The sequence below is a fragment of the Lepidothrix coronata genome, unplaced genomic scaffold (genome assembly GCF_001604755.1).
Source record: "Lepidothrix coronata isolate B3197 unplaced genomic scaffold, Lepidothrix_coronata-1.0 Scaffold27, whole genome shotgun sequence".
NCBI lineage: Eukaryota > Metazoa > Chordata > Aves > Passeriformes > Pipridae > Lepidothrix > Lepidothrix coronata.
Genome location: NW_016690207.1, coordinates 1,156,215 through 1,171,661, shown reverse-complemented (window position 1 = coordinate 1,171,661; position 15,447 = coordinate 1,156,215). Strand labels below are relative to the sequence as shown.

Sequence of the window (15,447 nt, the reverse complement as noted above, 5' to 3'; positions counted from 1 at the left end):
CTCCAAACAAGAAAGAGGGGGGCGAGGGAGGCAGGCACAGCCGTTGTCACCCTTGTCACTGTTCTCATTCAGTTGTCACCAGCACGCTGTGAAGCAGCTCGTGCCCCAGCCTGGCGTGGGACAGCAGAGCGTGCTGGTGGCTGTTGTCTCCCTTTGTTCCCAGGCTTATCTCTGCCCAGCCAGTAGGACCAGCCTTCAGCTTGTTAACAAGGCCCGTGGGCACAGGGGAGCGGCTGGGCGGGCTGGGCACCAGGAGGATGGGTGGGCACAGAAGACATGAGCTCTCCTCAAGGGAGGCCTGTCTGCCAGAGTGCTGACTGGGGCTGTGGCTGGTGCTCTGATGGGCAGGAACCATTACTGATGTCCCTGAACCCAGGACTGGCCAGGAGCAGCCCCTGGCCAGCCCTGGAGGTCCTGTGGCCAGTCCCAGGCAATGCTGTCCCTCTGCAAGTGGCAGAGCTGCTCCAGGGCAGGCATCAGGTACCGACCTGCAAGCAGCGCTGCCCCTGTGCCCTGATCTGTGCTGTCCTAACAGCTGCCTGGGGTTTTCTTTGGGTTGGTTGTGCTGTTTTCCTGCTCTGGACGGCATGCTGCTCTCCTGGGACCCCAGCAATTGAGAGAAGTTGATATGTTTACATCCAAGGAGCTGCTTTTAATCAAACATCAATAAGTGCATTTCAGTGAAGCAGAGCCTGAAACGGAGCTCCTCTCCCGGGGCTGCTGCCTCCACAGCTGCCACAGCCCTGCTGGGCTGTCCTGTCCTTTTGGCACCTGCAGTCATGCACACCCTCTGTGACCCACAGGCCTCCAGCCTGGGCTGAATGAGGGCTGTGCTCCTGCCTGCCAAATGGTTTTCCAATGGTTTTCCATGGCAGGAACTGGAGACAGTGGGCAGGAGCCCAGCAAGAGCTGCCATAGTGCCAAAACTGGGTGCTGAGACCCTAATCTAGGTGTGTGTACCCCTGTGTTACGCTGTGCACAGTCAGCCCTGGTTTGGCATTGGTGCAAGAGCCCCCACCTGTCCCTGAGCTCTGTCTTCATCCTGGTGGGATGTGGAATGCTGGGGTTTGGTCAGTGCTTCCCATGCCTGCCCCTCTCCTGGTGGATCCCTGACTGCAGGTAGACAGAGGTGTCAGAGCTGGGGTAGGAGGGACACACAGCTGGGGATGGGACAGGGCAGAGTAAGGAGAAATCTTGCTCTGTTTCTTGTAACCCTTGGTTTCCCGTGGCCCAGACTGCAGTGCCCCAACATCCCTGCTCTTTGCCGTCCCTGTGCCAGCTTGTGGGAGGCTGTGCTTCCCTCGGGGCAGGATTGCCACAGGTGCTGCCAGCAGGCCCCAGGCTGGGCATGGTGCTGTCCTGCACCCCACAAACCCTGGCAGCTCCAGAGGAAAGGTTTCCTTCGCTGTTAATTGAATTACATTGCCACAGAAAGCCGAGAAGTCGTAGCTCATTAGAGCCTCTTGTGTCCCATTAGAACAGTGTGTGTTGCCTTTGCGGATTGTCATTATCATACATTACTGCGGGACTCAGCACTGCTGTTTGTTTATGCATTACATTTTTTTCTGCTTACCCAGGCTGCCCTCGGTCCCCCAGCCCGTTCCTCCCGCGTGGTGCCTGCCACAGCCAGCCCACTGCATGGCACTGGGGTGGCATGAGGTCTCGGCTCTTGTAGCAGGGAAGAGCCTGGCTGGGGATCAGTACAGCATCCTCACAGCAAGGATCAGCCATCCCTGCACCCACTACTCCAGCAGCACTGGGTGCTGCACCCTGGATGGGTGGTGACCATGGCACAGGGTGTCCCCACCATCCCTGTTTGCATATTGGGATGGCTATGGATAAAAAAAAAAAAAATCATCTCTGGCATCTGCAATGCAAAGGCGGCCTTGCTGATGGGGAATCACACTCTGTATTCTGCCCAGGTTTATACGAGTGAATTATGCAAATCCATGATGGAAAACATTCTTCCTCTCATCCTCGGGAGTGTAAAACCTTAGTCAATAATTCATACCCGCACGTCTCAGACTGGAGGCTTTCTCTTCATTATAGTGTGCGCTTGGTTATTTGTCTTTCACGTTTTATTGTCTACCCCGGTGTAATGCTATGCATTATAAAATTTATCTGCTTCATTATTTTATGATCCTGAGCTGTATAATGCAGCGAGACGGTTCCGCTTTGGGCTGCGTGGCCTCTTGGTGAGACCCGCATCTGCCGCCTCCCCGGCAGGGTCTGTGGGCTCTGCCGGGGCCGGGCAGCCACAGGTGGCACCTGGTCATGCCCTGGGCACACGGGTGACCCTCTGCCTCCCCGCAGTCCCAGCCATGATCACCTCCCACCCCAACACCACCATCGCCATCAAGGGGCAGACCAAGGAGCTGAACTGCACCGCCCGGGGCGAGCGGCCCATCATCATCCGCTGGGAGAAGGGCGACACCGTCATCGACCCCGACCGCAACATGCGCTACGCCATCACCACCAAGGACAACGGCGACGAGGTCATCTCCACCCTCAAGGTGAGGGCTGGGGGTCCTGCCCCTGCCCGGGCTGCTGGGGGTCCTGCTGGGTGGTGGAGGGGGGCAGATGACACAGGGGGGTGCGCAGCGAGTGTGTCAGTGGCCCTGGGTGGGTGCTGCGGGTGGGCTCCCTCGGTGGCAAAACTGAGCTCAACAGGGTAGGATGGTGGGAATCCTGCTGGAGGGATTGTGACTCCCAATAGTGGCACCATGGTGGGAGTAGGCAGCGATGGCAGGGGCACGGTGCTTACTGCAGCTCAGTCTGAATTGGCTCCTCTCCCTGAAACATTTGCAGTTGAAACCAGCCGACCGTGGGGACTCTGTCTTCTTCTCCTGCCATGCCATCAACTCCTACGGCGAGGACAGAGGCTTGATCCAGCTCACCGTCCAAGGTACTCGATCCCCCACGCGTGAGCCCTGAGGCCCAAAACCCTTCTGCAAGGGTCCCCCTGCTCCTGGAGGGCCTCTCTCCCTGTGTCCCTAACCTGCCCGTGTGTCCCCAAGAGCCCCCTGACCCACCGGAGCTGGAGATCCGCGAGGTGAAAGCCCGGAGTATGAATTTGCGATGGACGCAGCGGTTTGACGGCAACAGCATCATCACGGGGTTCGATATCGAGTACAAGAACAAGTCAGGTAGGTGACAGTGACGTCCCCTCCCTGTGCCACAGCGGGGCTGAGGGCTGTGTCCTGGGGCTGGGCTGTGCAGGCAGGTGTGGGGCTGCCCCACCGGCACCTCCAAGGGAATACTCTTCATCCCGGTTCCTTTGATGAAGAAAGGAGAGAGCAGCATTAATGAAATATGGTAATTTCTGATGGATGGGAGCATTTGAAAGGGAATATTAAAAGAGACAATGTTTGTGAAAAGCTGGAACCCCAGATGCACAATGGTGAGAGAGGGAAGCAGCACATCTCCAAGGGGGACAAAACCTGGAGATGCTTGGGGACCTCACCTGCCTGAGCACGGCCCCCTCAGCGCCACAGACCCCGGTGCGGGATTGAGGTGCTGACCCTCCCGTCTTGCTCCACTGCTCTTCCAGATTCCTGGGACTTTAAGCAGTCCACACGCAACATCTCCCCGACCATCAACCAGGCGAACATCGTGGACCTGCACCCCGCCTCCGTGTACAGCATCCGCATGTACTCCTTCAACAAGATCGGGCGCAGCGAGCCCAGCAAGGAGCTCACCATCAGCACCGAGGAAGCAGGTGCCAGTCCCGGCTCAGGCTCTGGGGACAGCGGGCAGGGGTGGCCAGGGGCAGCCTTGGGTGAAGACAAGCTGGCTGAGACACAGCTCTCCTAAAGCCAAGTGTTTTCCTGATGAGGAGGCTCCTTTCCCTGATGCTTCTCAACATGCTCCTTTGGGTTTGTTTCTCTGCAGCTCCCGATGGCCCTCCGATGGATGTCACCTTGCAGCCGATGACGTCCCAGAGCATCCAGGTCACCTGGAAGGTGAGTGAGGCCAGCATGGCTTTCCCTGGCCACAGGGGCTCGGGCAGCTCTCCCATCTTGTCCTGGGACTCAGCATGTCATCAACACTAGGAGGGTCAGGAAGGATTTCCCAGGAAAAATGAAAACCCGAAGGCTGGGCATACAGTTCGCATGGGGCCCTTATTAATCCCGTTTTATAACAAGCTCATTATCTCGTAGGGTGTCCATGGGGGACCATGGGGGAGAGAGGATAAATATGTAAAAACTGAGATGCCGGGTTGCAAAGTGTTTGAGCAGAGATCGATAAAACTTAGAATTGGATTTATTTTTCCAAAGCTGCCTAATGAAAAATAAAATTGATTATAAAGTTAGGACTTGGGAATGAACTGCTAAGTCAATAAATTTAGGGTTTCAGCTTCTTCCCCCTCCCCTTAAGCACTGAAAAACAGATTAATGGAAAGTAAGATTCACTTGAAAGATAAGTCACTTCGTTTTAGGAGTATTTCAGCAAGATGGATCGCCCTGGCTTTGTAACATAAATTTGCAATCAACCCTATTGATTTCTTAATGCTTCAGAGAAATATTGTTAAGATTGATCTCAATGTGGCCTCTAAGGCTGCCAGACTTGGGGTTTTCCCTCCTCCTGCTGAGCTGTTCCAGTTGGGGACTGGTGTTGTCTGGGCACATCCTGCTGCCCAGGCCAGCACTTTCTGGTGTCTCCAAGGACCCATGGGATGTTTTTTATCCCTATTTTGCCACTCAGTGTATGCACCCAAGTACTGTGGGGAGAAGAAACAACTTAGTAGCATTGAGAAAAGCCACCAGGGAGAAGTGGTCGGGGCATGGAACCCCACAAGCCTCCTGACCCCGTAGCCCTGCGTGACACCGCTCTCCATCCCTCCCTCCTTGTTCCTCAGGCCCCAAAGAAGGAGCTGCAGAACGGGGTGATCCGTGGCTACCAGATTGGGTACCGGGAGAACAGCCCGGGCAGCAACGGGCAGTACAGCATCGTGGAGATGAAGGCCACGGGTGACAGCGAGGTCTACACGCTGGACAACCTGAAGAAGTTCGCGCAGTACGGGGTGGTGGTGCAGGCGTTCAACCGCGCGGGGACGGGGCCCTCGTCCAGCGAGATCAATGCCACCACGCTGGAGGACGGTAAGGCTGCCCCTGTGACCAAAGCAGGCAGTTTTCCTGCTCCCCAGTGACTGGGGGATCCTCGGTCACTCCCTACCCCACCCTGAGCAGGTCTGGGGGGGCGGCTGCCACCAGCAGCACCAGCCGTGTGCACCCTCACAGATCCCTGGGAAGGAGGTGGGAGCACCGAGATGTCAGGACACCCCTGGCACGGGGTTTCTGGCACGGTTAGAAGGATGCAAGGTGAATTTAGGCGTTGCCAAAGTGCCGGGCAGGTTACCATCTGGGACACGTGGCCGATGGCCTCAGTCGCTTAAAAACAATGAGAAAAAAGTTTTGCAGTGCATTTGCTCAGCAGTTTTTCATACTTAATTAAGGCTCTCGTTAGCCTGTCAAACCACGATCGTTTCCTGGCTGCATTAGCACTCCTCCCGGGGTATTCAAGGGCCCCTGTTTTAGCAATAGTGTCTTTTCCATAATTATATTACCTTCATTTCGTTCAAACGGACTATCTGTATTAGTTTATTATACTCTGTCCCTAATTACATGGTGCTTATATTTTTGCACCTAAGTAATATGAAACAATAATCATTTTCAAAGAGGATCGTTACGGTGATGTATTATCATTTAAATGCTCATAAAAATTAGAGTTACCTCTTACGGGGCAATGGGATCTAATTACCTCACATCCAGCCAGCTCTCCTGCTCTCCCCTCCCTGGGAAGCCCAGCCAGTCCCAGTGGACTGACTCCTTGTCACCATGAGCACGTGTGGTCAGTGGTCCAGGAGGAGCAAAACTGCATGTTGGAGGCAGAGCACTGCTGGGCAGGACCGGCTCAGGGGGAGACAGAGGAGCAGCAGGATGGGGTCCCGTGGGGCTGCATGGGACACGGTTCCCTTAGCCTGGCATCTCCATCCTCCTGCTGATTGTCCTCCCTGTCCATCCTCTCCCCAGTTCCCAGCCAGCCCCCCGAGAACGTGCGGGCCATCTCCATCACCTCGGACGTGGCCGTGATCTCGTGGTCGGAGCCCCCGCGCAGCACCCTCAACGGGGTGCTCAAGGGGTACCGGGTCATCTTCTGGTCCCTCTACATGGACGGAGGTGAGCGCTCAGGGGAGAAGGTGGCGGGGGGACCCGGGTGGGTGGCGGCCGGGGGCTGATGGGCCCTGTCTCCCTGCAGAGTGGGGCGAGATGCAGAACATCACGACCACGCGGGAGCGAGTGGAGCTGCGGGGCATGGAGAAGTTCACCAACTACAGCGTGCAGGTGCTGGCCTACACCCAGGCGGGCGACGGCGTGCGCAGCAGCGTGCTCTACATCCAGACCAAGGAGGACAGTAAGTGGCACTGCCACTCGCTCGTGCCACAGCAGCACCTTGTGCTGCTGTGCTGGAGTGGCTGCGGGGGCGTGGAGGGAACCCCCCGTGTGCAGCCATGGGCAGGGCATTTCCCTTTCCCTTTTTTTTTCCTTTTCCTTAAGTGCGGATATTTAAATATTTACACCCCGCCTGCCCTACTTTAATGCCATTAACTCGGTGGCAGAGCATTCCTGGGCCTGTGTCCTGCAAAGCAGCACCAGATGCTGGGAGGGAGGCGCAGCTGGGCAGGGCACAGCTGACAGATTAAGGAGATGGCCATTAAAAGCCAATCATGATTTCTAAACCAGAGCTTGGGCTGCAATTAACCCTCCTGCCTCAGGCTCACATGGGGACCAGAGCCACCCATGAAGAGGTGTCTCACAGGCAGACCTGTCCCTGCTTGTACGTGCCCAGTGCTGGTGTGACTGCAGTGTGTGGCTGGGATGCTGTCACCCCTCCGAGCTGGGCAGAGACCTTGGAGACTTCCAGGCACCGGCTCTGTCACACTCTCTCTCCTCAGTTCCAGGTCCCCCGGCTGGCATCAAGGCTGTCCCATCCTCAGCCAGCAGCGTGGTGGTGTCCTGGCTGCCCCCGGCCAAGCCCAACGGCATCATTCGGAAATACACCATCTTCTGCTCCAGCCCCGGTTCGGGGCAGCCGGTACGTGATGGGGATGGGGGTGAGATGGGAATCACCGCTGTGTGCCAGGGAATGCTGGGCTGTCCAAGCAGGAGCAGGAGGGAGGGCTAATGCCAGGTAGCAGCAACGGCCCCTTGGGGAGGTCCATGCGCTGCAGAGTTGTCCAAGGGCATCCATGGACACCCATCATCAGGACATGGGCCCATTGTCAGTCTGTTCCCGTCCTCCGGCATCTGCCCTGCTCAGCACTCACTCCAAAGGGGGAAATATGCCAGCAGCTGACCAAAAATGAAATAGAAATCCAACCTGGCCCCATTCCTCCTTGGTGAGGGAGAGGTTGATGGGAGGTCTGCAGACTAGTGCTTATCAAAAGCTCCTTCTCAAACTCATTTCACTATCTGAGCCTCTGGTTTCCAGGGCAACATAATCTTTTCATCAAAGCAACTGGTAAAACCGCTGGGATCCGATATTGTTTTCTTGGCATCTTGTCAAAACTGTCATTTGGGTAAAAAAAAAATTATGTATACTATACAATATTCATATAGGTGTGTCTGCTTTGGGGTACATTTACAGCCATGGGCCCCGCAAGGGCACACGTGTGTGCAGACAAGGAACGTGCAGGTCCCTGCGTGGTCACACATGCAAATACCACATCCATGCCATGCCACAGGGGTCATGGAGCCCCCATCCCTGCCCAGTGCCAGCACGGTGGGATGACCAGATGCTGTGCAGGGCAGCATTTCCCCATGTGGTGCACTCGGAGCAAGGTGACTTTGGCCCTGATGTGATGGGGACTGGCCCTGGCACTTGCACACAACCAGACCTCTCAGAAGGGCCACGGCGGGGTTGGGACAGTCACTGTGGGTGATGCAGGAGGTGACCCCACACACTTTTTGGGGACCCCTTGGCCTCTCACTGTGACCACAGAGGGTTTGAGGCAGGCTGGTGAAGGGTTGCCCCCACACTGGCCCCTGCCGAAGCTTGACGGGTGTCAGGGAAGCATCCTTCCCTTTCCCAGGAACAAACCATGCCGTCGCAGCCATCTGTTCCTCGGGCTCCAGCCCGGGCTCCCTGGAGGAATCACGACACCAGCCGGCTCACACCGGCATTGAGGAACACGGAGCGGAGCTGAGCCGCTGCTCGGGAGCAGACCCAGAGCACGGCAGTGGGGTGGTGGGAGAGATGGGGCGAGGGTCTCACCGAGGCTGCACATCCTCCCGTCCCCCTCCCTGCAGGCCCCCAGCGAGTACGAGACCAGCCCCGACCAGCTGTTCTACCGCATCGCCCACCTGAACCGCGGGCAGCAGTACCTGCTCTGGGTGGCCGCCGTCACCTCCGCCGGCCGCGGCAACATCAGCGAGAAGGTCACCATCGAGCCCGCAGGGAAAGGTACGGCGGGGCTGCCAGGCTGGGGGGACACACCCCTGTCCCCTGCCCCAAGGGGTGCTGTGGCAGCCCCACAGCTGGCGGGACGGGACGGCTGGGTGTGACCCCAGGGCAGAGGAGGTGTGGTGTGGGTGGCCTCGGCTCTCACCATGTGCCGTGGGGTCTGTGAATGGGGTCTGTCTCCCACAAGGCTGACCCCCTCCTTGTCCCCAAGCCCCTGCCAAGATCATCTCCTTTGGAGGCACTGTCACCACGCCGTGGATGAAGGACGTGAGGCTGCCGTGCAACTCTGTTGGGGAGCCAGTGCCTGCCATCAAGTGGACCAAGGACAGGTACTGAGGGGGCTGCCAGTGCCCGGTGCCAGCTGCTCTGCCCTTGCTGTGTCACACACAGCTGATGCACCCTCTCTCCTCCCGGCAGCGAGGACTCTGCCATCCCCGTGACGGTGGACGGGCATCGCCTGATCCAGGCCAATGGCACCCTGGTGCTGCGCTCGGTGAAGGCCGAGGACTCCGGCTACTACACCTGCACCGCCACCAACACCTGGGGCTTCGACACCATCATCATCAACCTGCTGGTGCAAGGTGAGGGTTCCCAGCTCCGTGTCAGGGAGCAGGTGCCCTGCACGGACGTGCTCCGTCCCTGTGCTTTCGCTGCCCAGTGCTCAGTGGGTGAAGCACCTCGGGGTCTGTCCTGCACGAGGGGCTCGTGCTGGCCCAGGGCTGAGTGGGAGGTCTCGTTGGCGCTTTTGGGGAGCACAGTTTGGGGCACTTTGTGTGTGTGAGGTGTTTATAGGCTTCCCCTCCTCCGTAGTGCCCCCGGACCAGCCCCGCCTGACTGTCTCCAAGACCTCGGCATCGTCCATCACGCTGGCCTGGATCCCTGGGGACAACGGGGGCAGCTCCATCCGAGGTAAGGCTGCTGTGAGCAATGGGGCTGGTGCCAGCACCTCATCCCAGAGCCATGGGTGCCTCTGCTTCTGGGAGCTGAGGCTCGTGGAACATATTTTTATGCCTTTCATGCCTTTCAGGCACACCCCTGCACGCTGTGCCACATTTTTGTCTCTGTGCCCCAGTTTCCCCCTCTCCAAAATGCTCCAGAGTAAGGTTGATGCTTCTGAGCTCATAGCAGGGCCTTCCAGCCCTGAGGAGAGGATTGTGAGGTGTTTTGGACAAGCTGCAGGGTCTGAGGTAGCTAAGGAAGGGCACATCATTAAGTGCTCAGGTGCTGGTAGCCAGGATCAGCCACAGTGCTGCTCCATGTCTCCCGGCAACTCTGAACCCACTAGGACAGGAATTGTCCCCTGTCCCTGCCAGGCTGAGGATTTCAGGAGGGCTCCAGGAGCATCCCTGCTTTCCCAAGCCTCCTTTCTGCTCTGATTCATCTCACGAATTATACGTTGAAACAGCTGCACACGGAGGGGGGAGCGAGGAAGGAGACCTCGCTTACAATTAATTAAAAGCATGAAAGTAATTACAAGCAAATCTCCCCAGCCAGCAGCCTTTCACTCCAGCGGACTCTGTTGATAAATTTGGTTATAATTGGATTAGAAATATTAAAAACATGCTGCATGTACAAAATAAATAAATAACCAGTGGCAGGCACCAGGGTGCCAGGCACCATGGGCGGTGTGGGGGTGTCAGGGCTGGTGTTGACACCGCTGGGAATCATGTGCCCACAGACCTGGGAAGGTCCAGGTATTACCATCCATAGGGAAGCCTTGGTGCTGGGGAGGTGCAAGAAATGGCCCTTCCCTTGGCACTGCTTTGCCCAAGCCAGAGCTGGTGGTTCACAGAGCACCTTCACGTGGGTCCTTTGCCATCACCACACCAGTACCCAGGTGGTGTCAGCACCAGAGTGGTCCTGCAGGCTCTGCATTGTGTGGCTCGTGACACACAGAGCAAGGCAGAAAGCCTACCCTTCTCTGTTATCTTTATTTGAGAATTGGCAAAATATCCTGCAAAAATAGCCAGATGTGTCAGTGCACCATGAAAGCTTGGTCAGAGGCCGGGGCAACAGGGTTTTGCTGTCAGGGGCACCAGTGCCCTCAGTGCCATGTCCCTCCTCCCCAGCTCCCTGTGCCTCTCCCTGAGCAGCCCAGACCAGCCATCTTCAGGCTTGTTGGTGGCAGCGTAACAGGTTTGCTCATCTAGGACACAGTGTGCTTCCTAATACTCTTCATCACGGGAGAGGAGGCGGCGTGCAATGACAGAAGCAACTTCCCTGCAGCTTCCCGAGGGAGCTGGTTAATTCCGGCTTTCCCTTTATAGCCTCGCACCAGTCAATCACAGAGTGCACTCCCCTGAGGAAGCAAGCAATGGGACCATGCTGGTGGCACTGGGGGTGGGCCATGTGTGACTTGGGGCCCTCTGGCAGAGCACTCAAGAGGTGCTGGGGGTGCCCACACTCCTCTTGTCCTGTGTGGTGGGCAGAGCAGGCAGGTTCCACCAGCACTCGTGAGCACACAGCAGTGCACAAATAGGTCTGTAGTGGGTGCCCTGGTGCTGCTGGGCTGTGTTGGATTTGGGAACTGGGTGTGCCAAGGTGGGAGGGGGTACCCACAGGTTCTGTGCCAGCCATAACCCCTTCCTCTTGCCCTCACCCCTGTGCCTGGGGGTGACCCTCTGTCCCTGCTCCCAAAGGCTTTGTGCTCCAGTACTCGGTGGACAACAGCGAGGAGTGGAAGGACGTGTTCATCAGCTCCTCCGAGCGCTCCTTCAAGCTGGAGAGCCTCAAGTGTGGCACGTGGTACAAGGTGAAGCTGGCGGCCAAGAACAGCGTCGGGGCCGGACGCATCAGCGAGATCATCGAGGCCAAGACCCACGGCAGAGGTGAGCCAGCCCCGTGGTGTCCCTGGGGGGGGACAGGGCGGTCCCCTCCCTGCCACGGCCCTTCTGACAGCCCCTCTCCCGCAGAGCCCTCCTTCAGCAAGGACCAGCACCTCTTCACCCACATCAACTCCACGCACGCCAGGCTGAACCTGCAGGGCTGGAGCAGCGGGGGCTGCCCCATCACCGCCATCGTCCTGGAGTACCGGCCCAAGGGCAACTGGGTGTGGCAGAGCCTCCGCACCAACAGCTCGGGCGAGGTTTTCCTCACGGAGCTGCGCGAGGCCACGTGGTACGAGCTGCGCATGAAGGCCTGTAACAGCGCCGGCTGCGGCAACGAGACCACGCAGTTCGCCACGCTGGACTACGACGGCAGTGAGTGGGGGACAGGGTGGGGGGCACGCTGCCGGGGGGTCCCGGGGTGCTGATCACCCACCCACCCACGCTCTGCCCTAGGCACCATCCCCCCGATCAAGTCTGCCCAGGGGGAGGGCGACGACGTGAAGAAGCTCTTCACCATCGCCTGCCCCGTGATCCTGGCCACGCTGGGAGTGGCCCTGCTCTTCATCATCCGCAAGAAGAGGAAGGAGAAGCGGCTGAAGAGGCTCCGAGGTGAGATGGGGCTCAGAGGCTCAGCGCACAGGACCAGGCTGTGTTCCTGGACAGCCTTGTTGTGCCCTAAACATCTCCCTTAAAAAAAACCTCCTTGTTTTTTGTGTCTCTTGCACAGATGCCAAGAGTTTGGCTGAAATGCTGATCAGGTGGGTCTCAGAGCTGCCTGTGGCTGGTGCTGGGTGGGAAACAGGGGAATGCTTCATGTCGAGGACTGGTCCTGGATGCTTTTGAGCCCAGGTTCAGCCCTGTCTAGTTCAGACCTTCCTGGGCTGTGAAGGTTGTGTTGGTGCCCCTGTAGCACAGCAGCCTGTTGTTCCTGGCTGCTCCTGCCTGCTAGAGGGTCCTGGCACCCACCCTGGAGCTCGCCTGGGCAGAGCTGAGCCCTGGGTGGGCTGGCTGGTGGCAATGCTCAGCCCATCCTAGGCTGGAGCCGCCGGGGCTCTCTCCGGTAATGGCGGGGTCTGCGTCCCCTCTTACCTCACAGCAAGAATAACCGCAGCTTTGACACGCCGGTGAAGGGGCCCCCCCAGGGCCCCCGACTGCACATCGACATCCCACGGGTGCAGCTCCTCATCGAGGACAAGGAAGGCATCAAACAGCTGGGTAAGCACAGGCAAATCTCCCATCCCTTTGTGCTCCCGAGTGCCAGGGGAATCCCATGGATGGGCTGAGTGTGGGCCAGCAGGTGCCTACAGCGAGATCCTGGCCAGAGAAAGGTCTGAGCTCCAGCTTCTTCCCACAGGGGATGACAAAGCCACGATCCCTGTGACGGACACGGAGTTCAGTCAGGCAGTGAACCCCCAGAGCTTCTGCACGGGTGTCTCGCTGCATCACCCTGCTCTGATCCAGAACACGGGGCCCCTCATCGACATGTCGGACATCCGCCCCGGCACCAGTGAGTGGTGGCAGTGCTGTGGGTGGGTGTGCTGGGAGCAGCATGGGGGGCTTGTAGACTCCTGTCCCCCAGCAGTGGCCATGCCCAAAAGCAGCTGCTGGTAAGGCAGAAGTGGCGGGCAGTGCTCCAGGGACATGGGACGGCACCCTGGCTGGGAGGAACCCACTATGACTGTGTCACCTTTGTGCCTTAGACCCCGTGTCGAGGAAGAGCGTGAAGTCTGCACACAGCACCCGCAACCGCTACTCCAGCCAGTGGACCCTCACCAAGTGCCAGGCGTCCACCCCAGCACGGACCCTCACCTCGGACTGGAGGACAGTGGGCTCCCAGCACGGCATCACGGTCACCGAGAGTGACAGCTACAGCGCCAGCCTCTCGCAGGACACAGGTGGGCCAGCACTGCCCAGGTACTGCTGCTGGTAGGGATCTGCCTGTTTGGGGTGCACAGGTTCACTGGCCATGACCCCGAACTGTGAGTTCAGGGCGACTGCAGAAGTAGAACTTAGTCAATGGGATCGTGGAACCACAACTTGGTGGCTCTGAGCAGCCAGACCAGTGCCCAGCTCTGGGAACAGATAGAATCATAGAATCTTGGAGTGGTTTGGGTTGGAAGGGACTTTTAAGATCATCCTCTTCCATCTCCAGCCATGGCAGTGACACCTTCCATTAGACCAGGTTGCTCCACACCCCGTCCAACCTGGCCTTGCGGATGGCCGGGTGTATCTCAGCAGGGACAGCCTGGGCACTCCCGTGATGACAGTGACATGGAGAAAGGCACTCCCAGGGCAGGAAAAACTCCCAGGTAGGTGACACGTCCTCTCCCCCACAGACAAGGGCCGGAACAGCATGGTGTCCACGGAGAGCGCCTCGTCGACCTACGAGGAGCTGGCGCGCGCCTACGAGCACGCCAAGCTGGAGGAGCAGCTGCAGCACGCCAAGTTCGAGATCACCGAGTGCTTCATCTCCGACAGCTCCTCCGACCAGATGACCACGGGCACGACGGACAACGCCGACAGCATGACCTCCATGAGCACCCCGTCCGAGCCCGGCATCTGCCGCTTCACCGCCTCCCCCCCCAAGCCCCAGGACAGCGAGCGCGGCAAGAGCGTGGCCGTGCCCATCCCACACCGCGCCAGCAAGAGTATGTACAGCTCCTGCCCGGCCACAGCCGTGCCCCAGGGCTGTCCCACCACCCCAGGAGCCCTTCCCATTCCTTTATTCCTTTGTGTTCTTAGTATTTCTTCCCACTCTTTAATATTCTTCCTCAATTGCTTAATATGGTTCCCCATTTCTTCTGGTATTCCATCCAATTCTTGTTATTCCTTTCAATTCCTTAGTATTCCTTTCAACACTTTAGTATTTCTTTCAATTCCTTAGTATTCCCTTCAATTCCTTAGTATTCCTTCAAGTTCCTTCATATTTCTTTTCCCAGTTCCTTGGTATTTCTCCCCATTCTTTAGTACTCCTTCCCATTCCTTAGTATCCCCCCTCCCATATTTTCTACTCCTTCCTGTTCTTTAGTATTCCTTTGCATTCCTTAATATTTTTTCCCCCATTCCTTGGTATTTTTTTAATCCCATTATTTCACTGTTCCTTCCCCCTCTTAGCATTCCTTGCCATTCCTTAGTATATGAGGAATATATTGCTTAATGTAAGAAGAAAGAATTCCCCATTCCTTAGTCTTCTTTCCCATTTCTTGGTATTCCCCCCCCTTTTTTTTTTTTTTACTATTCCTCCCCATTCCTAGTATGCCTTTCCATTCCTTAATATGCTTTCTGCTTTCCCTGGTATCTTCCGCTGTGTTTTTTTTTACAATTCCTTCCCTTTCCATTTCATTTCCCATTCTTTAGTGTTCCTTTGCTTTCCTTAGCATTCTTTTCTCATTCCTTGATATTTTTTACCATTTTTTCCTATTCTTTAGTGTTCTTTCCCATTCTTTAACATTCCTTTGCATTTTTTAGTACTCCTTTATATTTGTTGGTGTTCTTTCCTCATTCCTTGCTATTTTTTACCATTTTTTCCTATTCTTTAGTGTTCCTTCCCATTCTTTAACATTCCTTTGCATTTTTTAGTACTCCTTTACATTTGCTGGTGTTCTTAGCTCATTCCTTGATATTTCCCCCATTTTTTTTACTATTCTTTTCCACTCCTTATAGTATTCCTGCCCATTCTTCAGTACTGGCCCCAGACCCTCATATTCTCCCCTTCTTTGCTGTTCCTCATAATTTCTCCCCCTTTTTTTTAATATTCCTCATTATTCACTATTTCTCCCTTTCCTTTAGTGTTCTCCAGTATTCCTTCACATTCCTCAATATTCCTTCCCTAGCTTTAGTGCCAGCACCCTGACAGTCCCCCACCCCAGGTGAGCTCTTCCATCCCGTCCCTTTCTCTGCAAATAAGTCCATATACTTCTGTGGTCTATTTTAAATTGTACAGCGTGTATTAAGTATGTGTGTTACAATTAATTGTGTATTTATTGTGTGTTACAATTATAGCCTTTTTTAAAAATGTAGTTTACAGAACACATTACACAGACACAATTAAAGGCAAAAGTGTTTCATAGCACAAATATAACAATATATAAGAGACAATCTAATAATGCAGGGCCTTATATATATTTTTATATATTTATATATATATTTATATATA

The 15,447-nt window shown here is 56.2% G+C and overlaps 1 protein-coding gene across 2 annotated transcripts in view; it reads left to right on the top strand.

Moving 5' to 3' along the window:
- The window catches only part of DSCAML1 (DS cell adhesion molecule like 1), a 101,000-nt gene that overhangs the window by 82,119 nt on the left and 3,434 nt on the right, over positions 1-15,447 (top strand). The window contains exons 12-32 of one of the 2 annotated variants that reach the window (XM_017809459.1): positions 2,314-2,513; positions 2,809-2,905; positions 3,018-3,146; positions 3,551-3,718; positions 3,892-3,962; positions 4,859-5,099; positions 6,033-6,179; positions 6,259-6,414; positions 6,956-7,095; positions 8,310-8,463; positions 8,675-8,792; positions 8,881-9,044; positions 9,274-9,372; positions 11,103-11,291; positions 11,376-11,663; positions 11,745-11,900; positions 12,019-12,049; positions 12,403-12,506; positions 12,646-12,798; positions 12,992-13,186; positions 13,628-13,939. In XM_017809459.1, coding sequence (XP_017664948.1) covers positions 2,314-2,513; positions 2,809-2,905; positions 3,018-3,146; positions 3,551-3,718; positions 3,892-3,962; positions 4,859-5,099; positions 6,033-6,179; positions 6,259-6,414; positions 6,956-7,095; positions 8,310-8,463; positions 8,675-8,792; positions 8,881-9,044; positions 9,274-9,372; positions 11,103-11,291; positions 11,376-11,663; positions 11,745-11,900; positions 12,019-12,049; positions 12,403-12,506; positions 12,646-12,798; positions 12,992-13,186; positions 13,628-13,939 — 3,312 coding nt within the window. Of the gene's footprint in view, positions 1-2,313; positions 2,514-2,808; positions 2,906-3,017; positions 3,147-3,550; positions 3,719-3,891; positions 3,963-4,858; positions 5,100-6,032; positions 6,180-6,258; positions 6,415-6,955; positions 7,096-8,309; positions 8,464-8,674; positions 8,793-8,880; positions 9,045-9,273; positions 9,373-11,102; positions 11,292-11,375; positions 11,664-11,744; positions 11,901-12,018; positions 12,050-12,387; positions 12,507-12,645; positions 12,799-12,991; positions 13,187-13,627; positions 13,940-15,447 lie in introns of both variants that reach the window. The other variant, XM_017809458.1, reaches the window with a different exon arrangement.